This window comes from Akebia trifoliata, unplaced genomic scaffold (assembly GCF_017979445.1).
Source record: "Akebia trifoliata isolate Shusen 1 unplaced genomic scaffold, ASM1797944v1 Contig00478_ERROPOS124522, whole genome shotgun sequence".
NCBI lineage: Eukaryota > Viridiplantae > Streptophyta > Magnoliopsida > Ranunculales > Lardizabalaceae > Akebia > Akebia trifoliata.
The window spans coordinates 166-19,480 of NW_028237025.1; the positions used below are offsets into that span (position 1 = coordinate 166).

A 19,315-nucleotide genomic window follows, 5' to 3' on the forward strand; every position below is an offset into this window, starting at 1 on the left:
GATTACATTTTTTAAAAAAAGTATCACAATTTTATTAAAAAGATGAGAGAAAAAAGGAGGCTGAGTTAGCCCCCATAAAAATGAAAAGAAAATAAACGAAGACTGGCCCGAAAGCCAAAAAAATAAGTAGCACAAATAGCGTCCCATCTGAAAACAAAATCTTGGAAGGAGATGCCCACAAAATCCCTACTCAGCTTGAAACAGAAGTACAAAAGGCCCAAAATCTCCAAAAACATAGTTTGGGAAGTACTTTCCAAAAGAGAAAAGGAGTGAGGTAAAACGAAATTCATCTAGAAATGAGACAAGGACATCCAAATATCTCGGGAAAAAGGACAATGAATTAAAATGTGGTTCACCGATACTAGCTTGCTAAGTTGGTAGAAGACTGTGAGTGTTGATCCCACCACCTGGGTTTAAAACCCACCTTCACAGGTAAAAGAACTCTCTTTTTGATATTTTTATTGGTACAATCAAATGGTTGAACTATTGTTTCCTTGAAATTCATTTTCTCACAACCATTTTCCAAAGGAATTCATATTCACTGGAAAACGAATTCCCAGCAATCATACACACCCATTGACCAAGCTAACCAAATTCTCACATAAAGCATTAACAACCTTAACTAAAAATTTCTAAATGACTGTAAACTCAAATTTAACATGTCTAAAGTCTAGACTGCCCTCTAAATTACACCAATGCTCAAAGGCCAAAATACCCAAGATTCTCATCACAGTCTAGAGAACAGCCAATCGTACAACCTCAAGATGATGCCTACCACACCTTTGATAGGTTGAAAACTTTGAAAACTGATAATAGATTCCTAGAACTTTCATATAAACATCTAAACATGAGTGATAATGGGAGGCGAGTTGACCAAGTATAAGATAAATCATGCATTATCAATCACTGGGGCAGTTAGAAAGTCTGGAACTGTGTTTCTTGTTTTCCCTCTCTGATCAATATATTATACTTTTCAAAAAAAAAAAGTCTGGAACTGTGCTTAGTGATAAGATATAAGAAAATACCCTGTTTCTTTAAAAGAAAATTCTTTCAATTTTCTTGCTAATTCAATTTCAGTTGCCGCAGCTCCCGGAACTAGACGGCTGTCCTTGCACATTGCCTGAGACAAACAAGTTATGAAAGTGTTGATATTCAGTCACGCAACAACAATCTTAGGAGTACCATGAAAACCATTTATTAGAAAGGGTATTTTAGAAATAACCCCCTGCAAAATTGGTGATATTTGGTTTACCCCCTTGCAAAATGCAAGATTAGGTCTACACTCCTTGACTGTAAGTCAATGTTGCATTTTCTTGATGTTTTAACAGTGGAACTTTTTTTTTTTCAAATGCTTAAATTACTAAATCAAAATTTCACTGTTAAATCATCAAGAAAAAGCAACGTTGACTTATGTTCAAGAGGGGTAAACCTAATCTTGCATTTTGCCAGGGGGCAAAACCTAATATCACCAATTTCACATGGGACTGTTTCTAAAATACCTTCTAGAAACTGGAATAAGTTGCAAAAAGATCAATACATCAACAAAAATCTCCACAAAATACCTTATAGGTATTCACACCATCATCAACTGCTCTTTCAAGGTCGTCTAATATACTATCAGTACTTCCTCGTAAAACCAGAGTGCAAACAGAGTTTCCACCCTCTTCGTTTTTCACAATAGTGACCTGTGGGATGAAAGAATAACTATAAATTCATGGGCAAAGTCAGGGCTAGAAATGATGCAAGTTTTGAAGTAACAACTTCAGTCATGGGAACTGTGAGGAGTATACCCGAACACCACCAACTTCCTCTACTGAAATAGAATCTGCATATCCCAAATCATCCGGATTTGGCTGGCTAAGCTTCAACTGTTACCAAGATTACGGAAGCACATAAGGAAAAGATCGAGGAGATTTCAGGTGACATCTAGTGATAATATACTTACAATAGCTACAGAACCAGTTGTACGGCAGAACCGCCTCAGTTCAAACTTTGAACTGACTTTTAATACCATGAGCCTGTGAGTAAGATTCTACGATTAGTAGGCTTGTTTATGTGGGCCACTAAAACAAAATATGTAAATGAAAGATGGAAAAAAAAAAAAAATTATTCAACTGTGGTATAAGATATTCACAAATAAACTGCACTCAGCAAATGCAAGTTGCATCTAAAGTGACACATGCCCTTAGGGCCCAGGCAATGTTTCTAGCCCATAGGAAAGTTGGCACCTAAAGTCACACATGCCCATAGGGCCTACATGGAGATAGAGGAGGTCATCCTCACCAAAATCAACACACTGCGATGTTTCCAGTCTACAAAAAGTGGTTACAAGTTGGACCATCTGTTTTTACCATTAACTTAAATGCCCATTTTTTTTATGGGTAAGCTGGACTTGAACCCACGACCTCAAAGTTTCTTTGCAAAGCATCAAACCAACTGAGCTATGGGTCTAAGCCCATTTATAGGCTTAGAAGTTTCATAATGTATTGATTCTTGTTAAAATGATCTTGTCACCATGGAGATCACCCTCATCTAAAACCAACCCATAAATTATCTCTGTGGACCCCCCTATGAGTATGTGTGACTTACAAGTTGGACCATCCATTTTTACCCTTAATGCACATTTGATGATAGGCTTAGAAGTTTCAAAAGGGACTGATTTTTGTGAAGATGATCTTGTCACCATTTAATATCATCCTCATCTAAAATCAACCTTTAAATTATCTCTGTGGGCCCTGAGTATATGTGACTTTAGATGCCAATTTTCCAGAAGTCTTTGGATCCCAGCCTTATATTACACATGCAGGAAATGGATACGTGAATTAAAAAAGACCCATATGTTATGCAAATACGTGTGTAATGGGAAAAGAAACTTAGACGTAGAATGCATTTTCTCTGTCACATGGATTATGGGTGGACGACACACAAGGTCACCCAGGGTATTGGGCCTCTCTGAGCACTAAGGATTCCTACAACTTTCCCGGCAATGCATCTAAGCCCTACCATGAATGCAAATAGCACATTAGACAAATTTTAAGGAATTTAAATAGGTGGAAAAGAACATTTTACTTGTAACGCTCGCAGAAATGTAGTGCCATCTCTCCAACTGCTGCTCCACTAACAATAACTTTGGCACCTGAATCAGCAACTGCTTTTATAAGCTCTTCAACTTTGGCTTCCTCTGTTTTCGCATAGTTCTCTAGCTGCAAGAACCCACATAACAAAACATATTCTCCTTAGTGAAGCATTTTATTGGTATCATTCCAAGACAAGGCGTTTTAAGACTAAAGATATACATAAATGCATTGTCAGCTCATCTCCATAGGAAGCAATAAGGAAATGTAAGGCATCAAACACTAATTAACAATAATTCTTCAAACTTAGGTTGGCAAGAGTTACACAAAACTCCTCCATGACAAATTAAACTTGATTGTAATATTTTTAAATTTAATAGAAGCTAGGGTGAAGTCCAAGTTTAATATCTAACACATATAGCTAATAAAGATAATAAGAAAGACTGTAAAAGATATCATAAATGTAAAGAACGGTTCTAGATGAAATTGTGACACTCAATAGCTTAGCATAGGCTTTGAATAAAGTTATACTTATCACAAAAAAAAAAAGCTTAGCATAGGTCTCTAATCATGGTTTAAAGGTTCACATGGAGTACATCAAGTGTTGATCCTCCCAAAAAATCAGACCCTTCTAAATTCTAACCTTTCAAATGTGGACTTAACAAATAACTTAATTGTCCAAAATTTATCAAATTGTCATCCATTCTCAGAGAACTAAAAATTAAGGAGGTTGTGCTCACTGAAGGGAAGTTCTTTAATATCTTTTAATTGTTCTGTTAAAGAAATAACATCTCTTGGCTGCCTAAATTTATAAAACTTCCAAACTACCTTATCTTAACCAACCACATCTACCCACATATATCTCTCTTACAAGTAGAATTTTCCATAATTTTCTCACTGTCATATAACTTTTTTTGGATAAGTAAAATGCCACGAAATTGAACTCATAAATTGGTTTCTGATAAAATAGTACTGTTAGAAGCTCTTGCCAAGATCTTAACAATGAATATTTTATTTAATTATAAAATTCTTATTTACATTAATATGAAGATTATATATAATATGCCCTAAGTCCTAGAATGATAACATAGGCACTGCTTGATACATCCACAAAATACTGTAAATTTGCAAGGGTTTTTGTCATTTCTTAATGTAAAATTGCATCTAACAAAGGGCAATAAGGCACCCAACAGATTATCCAATATGCAGCACATCTGTATCCACATGATACAGATGTTAGATACTGAACAGCTACTTCTACTATATAATTTTTTTTTACATTTCTTACATTAATATAATATTAATTGTTCTCTTAGCTACTGAAAATTTGCTTGTTTGGCATGAACTAAAAACAGAAAGCCGTACTTAGCTTAAAAACAGAAAAATAAAGCATGGGATGAAGATATTAAAAACTACAATACCAGTGCTGGTATCTGTATCCTAGATTTTGGGAGAATGGCTAGTAGCACCCCCATTTCCCATGCCAGTATTCATACTAGGTCCATATATGGGCATCTTAGATCAAAATATAATAAAAGCTTAAAGTAGCAAAAGGTTTGTTGAGCACAGCTGGCAATAGCCATGTTTTCATTGTGCTTGAAAATTGTGCAACCAGATAGATGAGCATATTTATATCAGATATTGATATAAGAAAGTGCATAGTTTTAACATAAAAACACCGCATCTGTAAGATTCAGAAACCAACAGCATATAATTGGGATAACCGTGCACATCCTGCAGGGAGATACTATTTAAGATTCCTTCCATATGTCTCCTACAAAAGCTTAACTATTTGTCATTGGATTTGGCTCAAACACATTATATGGCATATGCATTTATAAATGGCATAGAAACAAGTGAATTGGGAAAGGTGACAAATATTAGAATAGGAAGTAGGCTTCATTGATCATGAGTGAGTACAGATACGGATTTCTAAATCAGCAACCACTAAACAAAAGCTTCTCCATAAGAACCTGATCAGCACTATGAATTAGAACAGTTCCTTTTGTTTCAGTTGCTGATGTATCAACACCTCCAGCAAACACTGCAATCTACAAAAGAGAAAATCAACGATAGAATAATGTCACATAAGAATCGAGAATTAAACTCCAAACCAGATCAAAAAGAAAATTTTCCATCTATATATTCTAAACAGTTGAGGCGTAACATCAGAATTCAAAACTCAGAACATGCATGCATGAATGTATGTATGTATATTCCCTATCCTGCAGTGCAGGAAGCTACATGGAGTTACGAATGTAAATTCACAATTAAAAAAGTCCATCAGAAGCAGTAGATTTTAAGCAGTTAAACATGCAAGGAAAGACAATGTTCGTGAGGGTTGGAAAGGGGTGCTCAGATCTTTGCCAGCCTTTTGGAGACAAGTTCGTTTCCCTGTTGGATTGGGGAGGAGGGTATGCTTTTGGGAGGATGTTTGGTGTGGTGAATCACCTCTTAAAATACCAATTTCCCCAACTTCAATTTCCCCAACTTTACGAGTTTTCACAGAAGAAGAGCTTCCCATAGCTTCGGTAAGGGAATACAATTTTCAAGAACTTTGGCTTCAGAAAAAACTTAAATGACTGGGAGTTAGTGGCAACATGCTCCTTATAAAGAAGTGTGGAGGAGGTTCAGTTTCGGCTAGAGAAAAATGACTGCATTATTTGGGTCAAACCTGTAATGTCCAACAACAACAACAAAAATATTGACCAAGTCAACTAAGGTTGACTGAGTCAACCATTGTTGACTCAAGTTTGGTCGACATGGTCAAACTTTGGTCAACCAATATTGACCAAGTCAAATGACCAAAGTCCAAATTTTTAGAAAATTCTTAAAGAACTAGAATTTTTAGTAAATATCTAGATATTTTAATAAAATCTAATATTTTGTGTTAGCAGATTTTTTTTGTTTCTTATTCTACACAAAGAAAGAAGGAAAAAGAAAGAGAAAAGAAAGAAGGAAAAAATGAAGAGAAAAGAAAGAAGAGGTAGAAGGAAGAGAAAAGAAAGAAAAAAGAGAAAAGAGAAAGAAGAAGTAGGCCCTTTTAATTCTTTATGATAGTCTTAGTCAAATTTTTTTTTAAAAAAAATTCTAATTTTGTAGTTGTAAAACAAAATTTGTTTTGTAATTTTAAAACATTTCTGATTTGGTAATTTTAAAACAAAAAAATTATTTCGTAATTATTTTTAATAGCATGCACATATTTTATATATATTTATACTACTGTTTTTATGAGTTTAAGGTATACTAATAGTTACTGTTTTATTTGAAAAAGAGTATTACATGCTTGTAGTTACTTTATACATATATTATGTGCGTATTTTATACATACTAAAAATGAAATACAGCAATTATAAAAGTTGTTTTTGTAAAATATTTACACTATGTATACTAGATGAATTGATTGATCAAATATTATTATATGTATTTTATACGTGCTAAAAATAAAATTCAACTATGAAAGTTGTTGTTTTTGTATAATATTTACACTATGTGTACTAGATTGAATGATCAAAATATTTGTTGCTTTATACGTACTTTATACGTATTTTATACGTGTTTAAAAAAAATACAGTATTGATAAAAATAAAATAAAAAATACAACTATGAAAGTTTTGTTTTTGTATAAAATTTACACAATATTTATGCTAGATTGAATAATAAAAAACTTGCTGCTTTATACGTACTTTATACATGTTTTATACGTATTTTGTACTTATCAAAAAAGAAAATAAAGCAACTATATAAGTTGTTGTTTTTACATACAATTCATATATTTTGTTCATATTTTATAAGATACATGATTTTGAATGAATTAAACTAGTGGACAACTTTAATCTTTTTTATTATAGATTACCAACTATTTCAAATTAAAAAGTTGGGCAAGAAAAGTATTTTATTTAAAATAAAATATGAGAACTAAAAGAAAACAAATACTTATATGTAGTATTTTAGTAATTTATTAAAAAGATTGTGAAAACCTATAAAGAATAACATATTGTGATATTTCTGGAATGATGTGTTATTCTATGATAATAGTTGCGTTGTTTGAGTTCTTATGTATTATGGGATGCATAAGAACACAACATCACAACAGGAATCCGAAAATTTCCTTTCTATCTTTAATAGAGAACAAGATGTAGATAGTTGTATGATAAATAGAGATTATCAAATGCACACCAAATTGGCATAGATGAAGATGACTAGTTAATGATCATTAATAGTCTAGAATAGTCAAGAAAAAATGACATACTTGATTTGACCCGTTTCTTAAGTCCTTGATCAATGGCCAACCTGAGCCAGAAAACAGTTACCCAAATTATAGCAGAGGCTGACCATAAAATTAGGAACTAACGGTGGGATTCCACACTAGTGAAGTATTGGAATAATTGTATTTTGAATGAGATGTTCACATCAGTCGTAAGTCTCAACTCTCTATTATAGTACTCTATTATTTGAGGTTATATTATTACAAGTTCTTCAAATTTTAATTGTGTTTCAATTTCCTATTAGGTTTTATGACATCAGTGTTCAATTATTTTCAATTATGTGTTGAATATCAAACATACATGATTTACGAATTCTTAGAATGTTTAAACTGCATATAAAATGCTATTATTTAGAATTGTAAGATTCCCCTATTGGGTAACTCCCATGTTACTCACCCTACGACATCACAAATTTCAAGTGCACCTGGTTTAGGTGATCTTTCCAAAGAAGCTCAATGTCATGACTTTATAGATGATCAGTCCAAACTTCTAGGAGTAGAGCATGGGTACTACTAGTGAGTCTTGAAATAAAATTAGGTTTAAGTCTTCCGTTGTCGTTTTCTAATGTAATTATGAACACAGTATTATGTCGTCACTATTTTATATATATGTCAAGTACGCTGATGTAGGATACATATCTATTCTGTTGGGCAATGATCAGGTATGACATATAGATATTTATATGTTGTTTACGTCTATCTATTGATTATCATGATATGAGTTATATATCATGCCTCTGGATTCAACTTGAGAATCATGGGAATTCGGGTTGAATTTTTGAGACGTGACAAAATCAGAATGGTGTGTTTTCGCTAAATAGTTGTATTCACTCCTTAAAGGGATTGTGCATCCTTCTCCGGTCCCTTAGTCAACAAATTCGGGGCTCAGATTGCCTTCTTTATTTGATGTGCCACACAAAAAGAATCCTTGCCATGGAGCAGCTCATGTAGCATGGCCCTTGGGGCCTAATATGTGTTATATCTGTAGAGAAGATGTGGAAGCAACAAAGCATCTTCTTATGCACTGCCCGATTGCTCGTTCTGTGTAAAGTAAAGTTCTAGACTTATTTGGAGTAGAAGGTTGCATGCCCATTATAATTCACTCGCAGTTTTGCTCTTGGAGTGAGTGGGGGAATGGCTTTAAAGGGTCTAAAAGGCTGCTTTTGGAGTATCTTTCCTTTTGCAGTCTTTTGGAAGGAATGGATTTACATGTGTTCGAAGGGAAGTCCGAATCTTCTCAAGCATTGTTCTTGAATATTTTCTCTTTTTTTTTTCCGGAGTAAGGTGTCAAGAAGAATTCATTTTGATGATTTTATGGGAAGGTGGGGTTGGGTCTGTAATTTGGAAGTTAACAATTGTAAGAGAGGTTGTTTTCCTTGTATTGTTGGTCTATAATTTGGAAAATAATATTTGATCATCCAGCAAAGTTCAACTACAAAGTTTGTATCTTGGTGCTCTTAAGGGTCTAGATTTTTCTTGGTGGCAAACTGACTGAAAGAAAGGCCCTCTATTAGCTCTTGCTTCTTGCTAAAAAGAGTCCAACTTCACTACCCATAATCACCAAATAACCGGAGCCCATCAAAACTTGCATATCTCCAGAGAGATGAATGCATGCCCCCAAGTGCAAACGAAGGTATAAGTCCTTGTACGCCACTTTTTTTTTTTTTGTGATAAGTTAAAATTTCATTAGAATGAAGACGAGAAGTCGCAAAAATACAAAGCTTAAAAAAGAAGAAAAAGAAAACCAAAAAAATCCAGCTAATCTCCCAAATTACAAACTATATCCCAACGAGCGACAAAATCCTCAAAGAAAATGCCCTTGAACACTTATGATGCCTTACCCCAATAGAAAAGTAACTCTAACACATTAATCTTGAGCTTCCAAGCGATGACTCATTTCCTTCAAAAATCCTCTTATTCATTTCCTTCTATAAGCCCCAACAAACGGCAAAAGGCAATAGGCTCCACTTGAGCGGCGAAACGGAATCCCCCAAAATAGCCACAGATTAAATAGCTCACGAGTTGTATGAGGTAGACATCCTTCCAAACCGAAAAGACTAAGGTAATGAGCCCACAACCGATTCGCTATTTCACAATGCAAGAGGATGTGGTCAACCGTTGTAGATCTTCCATACACAAAGATGCAACAATTTGGTGTTTGGAAACCTCTTCTAATGAGTTGATCCATAGTGGTTAACCTACCCAAGGATACTTGCCACGCAAAGACTGAAATTTTTTAGGGAACCTTTATACTCCAAATCATAGAAGCGGGGAATATGGAAGTCAAAATTGCTAATTCATCCATATACATAGATCGCAAGGTGAAGCCCCCTTCTCTTGTACCATCCCATAATCTATGATATTCTTGTTTGCTAAGTGTAATTCCAACATCGACTAGCTCCAATAGACGCTCCACACTACTCATTTCCCAATCATTGAAGTCCCTCCAAAAACCAAAGCCCCCATGCTTTCTCCAAATCGTCCCCTACCAGGAATGAGTCAATGGTCGACCTCTTTTTGCTCGACACCACATACAGATCTGGAAAAACTTCTTGCAAAGGTAAATCACCACATCGCCTATCTTCCCAAAAGCGAATTATATTACCCTTCCCCATTTTAAACCTCACCTTCTTACTGAATGAAGGTAAGTGTCGTAAGATGCTCTTACAAACCCCACACCCATATATTCCATTAGCTTCTTTTGACTCCCATTCCAACTCCTTCAACCCAAATTTGTCCACGATTACCTTCCACAAACTACCTTCTTCTTCACCGAATCTCCACAACCACTTAGACAAAAGAGCAGAATTCATCGCTGCAAAGTTTCTAATTCCCGTACCCCCTCTAGCTTTCGATATGCACAACTTCCTCCAACTCACCATATAATACTTTCTTTTGGCCTCCTTATCATGCCAAAAGAAATCCCAACAAATCTTAGTGAATTTAACCTCCACACTACAAGGAACAGAGAATAGAAACAAGAAATAGTTAGGGACACTCGCTAGTGTACTCTTGATAAGAGTTAGTTTTCCCCTTTTAGATAAATACATGGCTTTCCAAACCCTCAACCTTCTACCCATCTCCCCAACATTGGATCCCAAATCTCCTTATTCTAGAACTCACAACAAGAGGTAACCCGAGATAGGTACCAGGCAGAGAACCCGACTTGAACCCAACCGATGCTGCCAACACATCAATCCCTTGAGTTGCACAAACCCCCATCACCATGGTATTATTAAGATTAACAGGGATTCCAGACACTACCTCAAAACACCCAAGAATGCTACTCAGAAACCTCATCTACGACGTTGAAAAATCTAGAAAAATGAGAGTATCATATGCGAATTGGAGGTGAAAAATGAGATGCCCCTAACTAACCGCTCTAAACCCTAACAAACTATCATTCTGGACTATTTTTTAAATCAATTTACCGAGAGCTTCCATGACTAACGAGAACAATGAGGTGACAATGGATCCCCTTGTCTTAAACCTCTAGAACTCTTAAAATCTCCTTCAGGTGACCCATTTACTAAAATAGAGAAAGGAGACGTGACACATTTCATCACCCATTTAATCCAAATATTACCAAACCCCATCCAACAAAGCATATACTCAAGGAAGGACCAATTGACATGATCATAGACTTTTTCAAGATCAATCTGGCACCCAAGACCCGCTTCATTGAGTTTCCTTCTAGAGTCAATACATTCATTAGCTATTAGAATGCCATCCAGAATCTGACGACCCAATAGAAAGCCCCTTGATACGCCCCAATAATACAATGTAACACCTTCTCTAATCTCTTTACTAGCATTTTGGATAAAATTTTGTACACCGAGCCAATTAGACTAATCGAGCAAAAAAATGCATAAGGCCATGTAGAATCCCACTTCCTTCAAACTAGTTGCTTTCCCATCAAGCTAAGTAGCCCGGGGGCATAAGTACGTGTAGAATCCCACTTCCTTCAAACTAGTTGCTTTGTACACCCTTCTCTTAAAGTATCCTTAACCCATTCTGCCCACAAATATGAAGGATAGGGGTTCAACATGAATTGCACAACAGGAGTAAGATCCATCTAAACCAAGGGAACAAATGTGGTGAGGCCATGGCTTATAGCTAACTTGCTTTTTTCCCCTTTGTTGACAATATAATCTGCCCATGATCCTATGGTGGTGAAGGGAAAGAACGAAAAGATGCCTCACCTAGGAAACGATTATCAAGGCGTGGCACATTCCTTTTGAACTTGACACAACTTTTCATCCCCCTTGAGATGTTGTCTCCTTGACTAGTGGTGCCTCTCATTCTTTTATCAAAGAAGGCTTTCTATGCCTTTTCATCATCGAAAAAATCAAAGGAAGTATAAGAAAGAAAGCACTTAGAAATTAGTAACTCGCAAACTTAAGCAACAGCAGAAGTGAAAAGGATAGAAACCCCCCCCCCCTCCTATTTATAAAGGGAATCTTAATGCACTCCCAACTCAAATATCAATGGAAGCTGCCAAAAATATCACATGTCCAAAGGCTGCTCATCAGTGAAACGACTATCATTGTCTTTTCAAGAGATGCACCCACAAATTGGGATGTAATCCTTGCCTCAAAAAACAAAAAATGTAACGCACCTTGCCCCCCAAGCAAAACTGATGGCCAATCATTGTTGACAAATAGAGCGCCATATTTCAAAAATCATGCACCCCTCATAAGGGCCTTAATCCATGACTATAAGTCATCAAGCTCCAACTCTATGTCTAATATTTGCTACTCACTAGGCTCCACAGAATAACAATCACTTGGCTCTAACACCATGACTAATTGTTGCTAGGCTCCATAGAATAACAATCACTTGGCTCTAACACCATGACTAATTGTTGCTAGGCTCTAATACCTTGACTAACAGTGTTTGGCTCTAACGCCATGATTTATAAGTGTTGGGTTCAAAAGCCTCAACTAACAATAGCTTGGCTATAATGTCGTGGCTAATAGTCTCCAGGCTCCAATGCCTTGACCAACACTCACTTGGCTTGAGGCCATGACTACTAATTACTAGGCTATAACACCTCTACTAATAAATTGGTTGACCCCAGTGCCATGGCTAATAGTCACTAGGCTCCAACTTCTCAACTAATAGTCACTTGATTCTAACATCATGACAAGCAGTAGCTATGCTCTAACTTCATGAGAAATGCGAACACAAGGATGACATGCATATGATATGACAAGAAAATACACACCAAACGATCAAATCAAGACTAACACTATATTTAGCCACCAATAAAGGAAGCATTTATGGAAATAGGTAACATGGATGAGTGCAAACCTTAGCTTTTTCCATTCTCTTTATGCTTCCAACAGCATCAGTTTTTAAAACCATACCCCGAACAATTGAACTATTGTGCAAACCGCCTCCCAGAAGTTTTGCAACACGGACATTATCCACATTAAAGTTTGCCGGGTTCTTGGGGCATACCTGGATGCATGCCTGAAATGAAGAAAAAAGACAGCATTCAGAACCCAACCCAGTAATTGTAATGGTAATGAAAGTAATAGTACAAGCAGTACGTTACTCATACTTACATCAGCAATAAGAGAAGACAACATATCTTCTTGACCGAATTGCTTGCTAGCAATGGCAGCTTTCATCCTGGAAACAACCTGATCCTTGTTCCGCACGTCCATTGTTTCTGAACCTTCCTCTACCAACTCTTCTAAAATTTCAATTGTCTAACAATCAAGGAAATAACTGTCAGAAGAAAATAATGGAAAATTTATATGTTCTTGTTTTTTTATAATCACTAAGTAAAGAATGAACAAACCTTATTGATTGCTTTGGTGTATCCGCTTATAATTTCACTTGGGTGCAGGCCCGACCTGATAAGCTCCTCTGCATTTTGAAGAAGTTCACCAGCAAATGATATAGTGAGGTTAGCTCCATCACCAATTTCTTCCTGTTGAGCTTTGCTAGCTAACACCAGAATCTTGGCTGCAGGGTGCTGAACCTCAAGCTCATTCACAATGGTGGCAGCATCATTTGTGACAAATAGCTTGTCCAGATGATTAATGACCATTTTATTCATACCTGATTAATGATTGAAAAAAAATAACATAAATCCATTTTTTTGGAAATTAAGAAACAATAGTATTTAGAATAACCACCACAAGAGTAGCATATTACTGAAGGAAAGCAGAAGTTTTCTCTCTCTCTCTCTCTCTCTCTCTCTCTCTCTCTCTCTCTCTCTCTCTCTTTAATAAATGCAACGCAACCATGCATCAGCAAACAAATCATTTCCATGATTCAATTCTGTTTGGAACAAGAATAAAAGAATATGAAATAAAAAAAAGGAAAAAATAATAATCATTATATATGCCCTATCCCAATGATTTGGGGTCCACGATATGAATTCAATACACCATTTAACCCCGTATATCTATATACTAGAGTCCATTCGTGCCTACAGCACAGGTATCCTCTTTGGGGTTAAGGGAATAACTATGGAAAAAAAAACAAAAAAAGTTGGTGGATAGGGATGGCAATTTTGCCCCAACCTGCCCCGCCCCTATAGGGTCGGTTTTTCCCACTTCTAAACAGTTTCGGGGTGGTTATGATAATAGAAATGAAAAACCGACATGGTTTCAGGGCACGGATGGTTTTGATATACCCTGCCCTGCTCCGATTATCTATTATATAAAACACATCTTTATTCCCCCCCCCCCCCAATAAACATATTTGCTGGTGTGAGATGGGGTTGGTAAGGATCTAACTAACAGCTGGGATCACTTCCCTCTAAAAACAAAAAACTACCTAAAAAACACCGGTTTACACCTTTTTTCACGGTAATTTTAATTCTGGAGTTGAACCCTTTGCTCACTAACTTAGTAGATTTAAAATCGCACTAAGGGTCATTTAGGCCAACATGGATTACCACTTTGAAAATCCAACACAACATACTTTTTGTAATTCATGGAAAATCTTAGACTAAAAAAATTCAAGAAAAACATTCTTTGAGCATGATCCAAGGTGTTGAAAATGGTCAGTTACCAATCCCAAAAAACTCAAAACTAAAATTCAACGATGGAAAATGAAAGTTTTTTTTAATATTTTTTCAAAGTACTTCAAAGTTAATTCTCTACAAGCCTGTTGCATCGGATCATGTGTTTTTGGATGCCAACATGAGAAATCACAACCCTTAACCAGATTTGGAATTTTAAGAAGTTAGTCGGGCTAGACTCACCCTTTGGCTTACCATTCAAAACTGTTCGACTAAAAAACTGCCATTTATTTCAATTTTGAACCTCCACCCTACTCTCTCTCTCTCTCTCTCTCTCTCTCTCTCTCTCTCTCTCTCTCTCTCTCTCTCTCTTCCGAATATAGGTTTCCACATTTTGACTTTCTTCCTCATATTTTTTTAATTGTGTGGCTTTTAAATTATGGTTGAAGATGGAGATTTTGAACAATTTTCAGTGTTAACTTTAATTTTGGTTGAAGATGTGCAAGCTTTGTATGATTTAGATAGATTTTCACAATGTAACTTTCAGATTTGTATGTTTTCTTTGAAATATTTGAATTTGTTTCTATCCTTTTTTCTTTTTTTTTTTTTTTGAGGAAACCTACTTAAAACATTTTTTTTAATGGTTGATAAAAGATTTACATGAGTTTCCACACCTAGTTCTCATATAGTGCTACTACAATTCATTGTAGCAACATTCTTCAATGGTACACCTACTTTTAACAATTAAATCATTAAATGTGTTTGTTTCTTTCTCCTCTACTTTGGTTGACAACAGTTTGTAGAAAAGGGATGGAGGATGATTTGCCAGAGTCACTGTTAGATCGGACGGATTACGAATTGTTTCAGATTTGATTCTATGTCCAATTTTAAACATGAATCCAGACTGGCCTGACCCAATAAGTAAATGGGCCTAATTTCATTACCCAAAAACATATTTAATGATCCAACATCTAACAGTCTATCTTAAAACAGGAAACAAACATTTATTTAGATATAAATAGATATTTTTTACAATAATTTAAATTTATTTTAATGAAATGACATGAAAAATGGGATGATTCAAATGAGTAAACTTGATCTCGATGAGTGTCTAGATGAGACGAAAAACCAAGATTCAAATTTTTATTAGCATAAGGAATATTCAACCTATACGGAACAAATGCATGAAATGATCCATGGCGTAGGCGGGGCGGGGATGGGTCAAAAATATTAGACCTGAGTCGGGGTCAAGGCGGGTTCGGGGTAACCAATAATCAAGGGCGGAGCTAAGATTTTGCCCATATGGGAGCAACCAAGAGTAGAACAAATTTTGTGGGGGAAACTAAGAGTGAAAAATAATATTTGTGGGGGCAGCTAAGAGTGAAAAAAAAAATGTGGGGGCAATAGTGACAGATTTTGTTATCCGATGCTAAAATCTATCAAAATAGCTCATTAGTCCATAGACTTTGAAAATTATTGTGGGGGAAGTGCCCCCACTGTAAATCCGCCCCTACCAATAATAATCGGGTCAGATCGGATTTAGCAAAACCCGACCCATTGCTAGCCATAGTTGGAGGGGTATTATTAAAAAATTGAGGTTAAGGGACAATATGAAAAATAATGAAGTGGATTAAAGGAGTAAAAGAAGAAATATAGCAAAGGTAGTGGTAGGGCATCCTCTTTGGGGTAAAGAGGGTAAAAGTGGAAAAAAATAATGTTGGAGGGGTTATTATTAAAAAAAATTGAACTTAAGAAGTAAAATATGAAAAACAATAAAGTGGGTTAAAGGGATAAAAGAAGAAATATAGTAAAGTTGGAGAGATGACGAGTAAAGGAAATAAAGTGGATCCCACAAAACTCTAGCTTGATGAGAGGTTTATCCCACAAAACTGTAACTGATAGGAGGTTTATCCCATACAAAACTGTTGCAAGTGGACCATACCGTTGTATTTTTATGATATAGATACATATGAGTCAGGATCCCTTGACTCATGAAGAATTGACTCATGGTAAAAACATATGATCCCAACCATTTAAACACAAAATCCAGTGCTTGAGATTAATTCTCTATATAAGTATCTCTGATATATGTGTTATCAAGAAACACATAAATCTCAAACTGTTGGATTTTGTATCTAAACAGTTGGGATCATATGATTTCTCATGAGTCATTCTTCATGAGTCAACGGATCATCTCTCACTGCCTTGGTCATCTCAGTCAGCTTTGTTCTATTTTACCTCCAATTAGAGATATTCCTAGATTCCCCCCAATATATTTAGTTCTGATTGTGTTGTCTAGTTTTTCTTCTTTCTTTTTTTTTTTTTTTCCTGCTCATCATCTTCCATCAGGAAAGAGGAAGCACAGTGCAACCATTTTTTAAATTTTGGACATTTTATAATAGATAAATGCTAAAAATCCTTACAGATGCTTTGTACCTAATTTTTTCCACTGAACCACATATACATCTATACATCACAGCTAGATTATCAGAGCATCACATTGTAATTATTTGGCTGCTTTACCGTGAAAACCTAACCAAATTCATAATCTAACAAAAGACAGATTAATTAATACTCAACAGTTATTTAAAATAAATCAACGATCATTTTGAAATGCAGTCAAAGTAAACCCTAAACATCCCAAAACTTAGGGATCCAAAAAAAAATAATTATTTCAGTGAAGACGCAAGCAGAGATTCGAATAGAAAATACCGTTGGGACCGAGAGAAGATCGAGTAATGGTGGAGAGTTGCTTGCAAGCATCGATGTTCTTGAGAACTGCTTCTTCCAGTCCTGAGAAATGTTTGTGCCCTTCTTTAAGCATCGTTTGAATTCCTTGCGGTTGCAAAAGCGCCATTTTTTTGCTGCAAATCTTCGAAACTAAGACTCTTCTTCGTTCAGATCCTCGAACAAACACTCTGCAAAGTGAAGTGAAGAGAAGGCGAGTCGATGATCTCAAAACCCTAGAAATGGATTTCTTTGTGTTGTACTTGTACTGAGAGACAGATATAGAGGCAACAGACCTGAAGTGAAACCCTAGTGGGAGAAAGAGAGGAGAAAACTGAGGCAGTGTTTTTTGCGTTATTTTTCAGTGCTTATTGCTAAAAAAAAATTAATTCAGTACTTTTTGTCAAAATAGCGTTTTTTTACTCTATATTTTCAGCGCTTATTGCTGAAAATAAATGAAAAAAATTCAATACTATTTTGATTCTGAAAAAAAGTGCTGAAGCGATAAGCACTTCATTTTTTTCAATACGGACAAATATGCCCTTTATTTTTTTGAGCATGAACAAGTATACCATTATTCTTAAAATGATATTACCTCTTATATCCCATAGATAAGTATATAAACACCTCACAAATTAATAAATCCACACCATAATTAAATTATTTTGTCTTATATAAGTTAAAAGTTTTGGAATAAGTTAATTTTTTATAAGGATGATCTCTACAATAACGAAATCATTCTCACCAAAAATCAGTACATCTTGAAACGTCTAATCTTATCAAAATAAGTTCAAGAACTGTAAATCATCCCTTCTTTTCTTTTTTAACTATTTTTGATGAGTTAGAAGTTTCAAAATGGACTGATTTTTTGTGAGGATGATCTCTAAACCATCCTCACTAAAAATTTGCTCATTCAAAACACTTTAATCCATATAAAACAAAAAAAAATTGGCTATGGTGTGAGTTGCCCTTATTAATTCATAGGGTGCTTTTATAATTACATATCCTTCATTTCCATCGAAAATTATTCATCCAAAATTAAGTTATTTTAAATAGAAATTATTATTTATAAATTGAAGATTTGAGTATTATTTATTATTCAAAAATGAATTGTATTTTAATTTTATAAGAAATAATAATTTTTTTTATGTTTGATAAGAAATAGGCATTTGAAACATGCAAACAATATATAATATGATTGTAAGGATAACAAAGACAATTTACTAGTTTCAGTAATGTGTAACAAACATGATTCAACATCTAAACAAACAACTTTTTCAACACTTAAATTCAGCGCTTATAAGTTTTAGCGCTTAATGCTATTCAGCACTTATTTTTTTCAGTTTAACAAACAGCACCTGAGTTCTTAGAATAACAAAGTCCCGAGTCGAGATGAGACAATTTTTCAGAAACCGTGAAAATGATTTTGACTAAAAAAGGAAAATCTTTGATAACTCGATTGTCGTCGAGTATAACAGGTGTATCTCAAGCAGGAGCATCTATGATTTTCTATCACTCAGTGCTACTTCGAGTCATCGCCCATCTTTCTATGTCTTAATTGATACATTAGGCTGCAACCTGGCCGAATTCGGACGAACTCAACCCGACTAATTCACGAGTCTACTCGAATTATGTAGAAGATGAGTTGAGTTTGAATTATAATATCTCAACCTCAACTCAGTTTGGGTTGAGGTTTCAATCAGCCTAACCCAAAGGAATTGTAGCTAATAATTCCCTATAAGTAATAAATTCAAGGAAAAATGGCTCTTGTCACACTTAATAGCAAATCAGATGATTTTGCATTATCCATAATTTTCAAAGACCAAAATACCCTTGTAGAGGAAAATAATCGTGCAATTATTTTAGACGTACATGTGTCCAGGTCGATTGAGTGGTACCATGCGTAAATCAGCATACAGGAGCTACCCAATAGTAAGGCAGGTCGAAACAGAGATCTACCTAGTCTTGCTAGAAAGGCAGCATAACACTAAATGAGACCTGGTCTACTAAGCAAGGCAGACCCGGTCATAGAATAACCGTAATCCTGATATGCGCACATCAAGCCCAAAGATCTCGAAGGAAATCTCCCTAGTATAGTATAACTAATCCAGAAGATTCCCATTCCATTTTTGGATCCATAGAATCAGGGAATTCTCGGGATTTACCGCCCATGAGATAAGGAAATCCTGATTCGCAACAAAGGTTCATACATAACTGTAGACACCCCATTTTTGCATCCGCCTGATTAATCAAGTCGTCAACCCG

General features: G+C 35.4%; 1 protein-coding gene across 1 annotated transcript; it reads right to left on the reverse strand.

Annotated features, from left to right (window-relative positions):
- Positions 1 to 967: 967 nt before the first annotated feature.
- On the reverse strand, positions 968 to 17,396 carry LOC147381452 (T-complex protein 1 subunit theta-like). Its single transcript, XM_086430392.1, has 10 exons — positions 17,036 to 17,396; positions 13,151 to 13,413; positions 12,912 to 13,058; positions 12,655 to 12,816; positions 5,048 to 5,125; positions 3,070 to 3,203; positions 1,946 to 2,018; positions 1,791 to 1,868; positions 1,563 to 1,685; positions 968 to 1,120 (listed from the first exon to the last, which is right to left on the reverse strand). Exons 1-10 carry the CDS (start codon positions 17,178 to 17,180, stop codon positions 1,001 to 1,003), a joined length of 1,323 nt encoding a protein of 440 aa, XP_086286518.1. The 5' UTR covers positions 17,181 to 17,396; the 3' UTR covers positions 968 to 1,000.
- Positions 17,397 to 19,315: the final 1,919 nt, after the last annotated feature.

Coding starts and splice junctions, on each gene's coding strand:
- LOC147381452 (XM_086430392.1), bottom strand. CDS start 17,180: ATGGCGCTTTTGCAACCGCAAGGAATTCAAACGATGCTTAAAGAAGGG. Junction 12,817..12,911: donor TGTCTTCTCTTATTGCTGAT/GTAAGTATGAGT, acceptor TCTTCATTTCAG/GCATGCATCCAGGTATGCCC. Junction 1,686..1,790: donor AGGAAGTTGGTGGTGTTCGG/GTATACTCCTCA, acceptor TTCATCCCACAG/GTCACTATTGTGAAAAACGA.